The sequence below is a fragment of the Fragaria vesca genome, linkage group LG5, assembly GCF_000184155.1.
Source record: "Fragaria vesca subsp. vesca linkage group LG5, FraVesHawaii_1.0, whole genome shotgun sequence".
Lineage (NCBI taxonomy): Eukaryota > Viridiplantae > Streptophyta > Magnoliopsida > Rosales > Rosaceae > Fragaria > Fragaria vesca.
In genome coordinates, this window is record NC_020495.1 from 15,825,303 (window position 1) to 15,827,391 (window position 2,089).

The 2,089-nt window shown below is 37.9% G+C and overlaps 1 protein-coding gene across 1 annotated transcript; it reads right to left on the reverse strand.

The window, feature by feature from the left end:
* Positions 1-226: 226 nt before the first annotated feature.
* Positions 227-2,089, reverse strand: LOC101296384 (50S ribosomal protein L18-like). Its single transcript, XM_004299843.1, has 2 exons — positions 1,858-2,089; positions 227-834 (listed from the first exon to the last, which is right to left on the reverse strand). The coding sequence occupies exons 1-2, from the start codon at positions 2,038-2,040 to the stop codon at positions 439-441; spliced, it is 579 nt and encodes a 192-aa protein (XP_004299891.1). The 5' UTR covers positions 2,041-2,089; the 3' UTR covers positions 227-438.

The window sequence follows — 2,089 nt, forward strand, 5'->3', positions numbered from 1 at the left end:
ATTTGGCTGAAATTTTGTAGAAATGATCTATTCATATATAGCAAAAAGATGAATGGTTGAGATGAGAAAATATGATCGAAAAGTAGGTCAATTAAAGAAATTCGTATCTTTTGAATCAATAAGGAGGTTTGTATCTGAAAAGGCTTATATATATAGACATCTTCAAGTACAAAGATATAGCGCGGAAGAAAGCCAACAGCCTAAGAAATTGAAACTGAAGAATTCTGAAGGCCTAAGATATTGAATTTATTATGAGATTTGAATGAGATATACACTACATGTTGTATGCACTGAGCAAATTTATAGACATTCAAACAGCAATTAGTCTGTGATGCACTCAATTGACACTGACATCGATTACATTGAGAAACAATGAGAAACATTTTACATCAGAATCTTTGCAATTAGCATGGCTCCTTAAATTGTACGGGATCAAGTTCAAACAAATAAGATGCCATTTTCTTTAATGGTATCAAGAACAATCCCGAGCTTACCTTCAATTCGCTCCTCTTTCCTGGGTTCGTAAGACAATGCATATACATCTGCCTCCTTGGATCGCTCAGCAATAAGCCTCCCGATAACTCTGCATGCATTATGATCTGTGAGTGATGGTAAGTTAGTCCGAAGATCCTTCGCATTTGTGGTAGCAACTGAAATCACTTTGCTTGTTCCCCGATGCATCACTTTTGCATGGATAAATTTTTTGGAAAAGAAAACGTTCAGTAAGAATGGCCTCATATACATATCTGTCTTCTGTTTCCACGACTTCCTGTTTGGTCTTTTAGCAGCTTCACTTCGAGATCTCCGTGTATATGCAGCGCAGACAATTGACATCTGCAATTTTTAGATATGAAGTGAGGGTGGGATATCTATATATCCATTTCCCAGCAGGAGGGCGGGGGAGGAGGGGGAGGGCAAAATGCAATCAAGGTCTTTAATTCTTTGTTTTTAATGCCCTCTTTGAAAGGGTTCTAAAGGGCCAATTTGACATGAAAACTTTAACAATATGCATATGCATTGACCTAGTTCTCCTTTCTAGAGACCAAAATTATCCCATATTCTGTGAATTAACACTAGAAAATAGTTTAAAAAGTACTGTATGTAATAGTACGAGAGAATTTAGCACAGGTATAGCAAACAGCACAACTACTATAATAAAAAATAATAATAATAATAATAATAATTGCCCCCAACTCCTACAAGGCTATAACTAGAAGATTTGCAGAAACTAGGAAGCGGCCAAGTTGCACCTAAAGGCATGTTGCTATATGCAATAGCGCATAACAATACCTATATGCATGTCCATCAGTCCTGCCAATCTGCCATGGACTACTACATCCTCCCACATCCATATTCCACTGGAAAGCGGGATTGATTTAGAGGGTATAAGTGAGTTAACTGAATTTAGAAGCCATCAATTTCTAGAAAAGCAAATAGAACATCCACACTAACTTCTCTACTGAACATTACACTAATCTTAATAAGGATTCCATCAATTGAATCTACACTACTGCTATATTCCTCACATGGATTCCATCAACAACAAAGATGACATTGTCATACCAATCCATATATTGAATGTTGTGCACTTTTAAGCTACATATCAGCTATTATTCCACAATCAATACAGAAACACCATAATTCATCCACAACTAACAAATACATGACAGATTCACACCAATTCGATTTCCAAAACATAGATTGTATCTACCACTAATGATTTCACCAACATACAAATTCAGTAAAAAAACACAAAAGAACCATTCGATTCGGTCCATTTCACTTCATATTGGGTTTCTTCCTTGGTGTAAGATAAGGTACTAAAAAAGGTAAAACATGGTGAAAGTGAGTGCGTACCTTGTTGGGGGTGGGAGGGGTGGGAGTGGGAGGGAGGGTTGTGGAGGTCATGGAAATGTTGATGAGAGGAAACGAAGATACCCATGAAAGCGAAGCTGGTTTGAGTGGCTGAGTCGAACGAGTTGGGAGCGATTCGGAGGAGAGCAGCGACCCACTGGATGCAGCTGAACAACAAGACATCATCTCTTATGACAACAAAAGCGACAGCAGCCTAACTTGGTAATGGCTAATG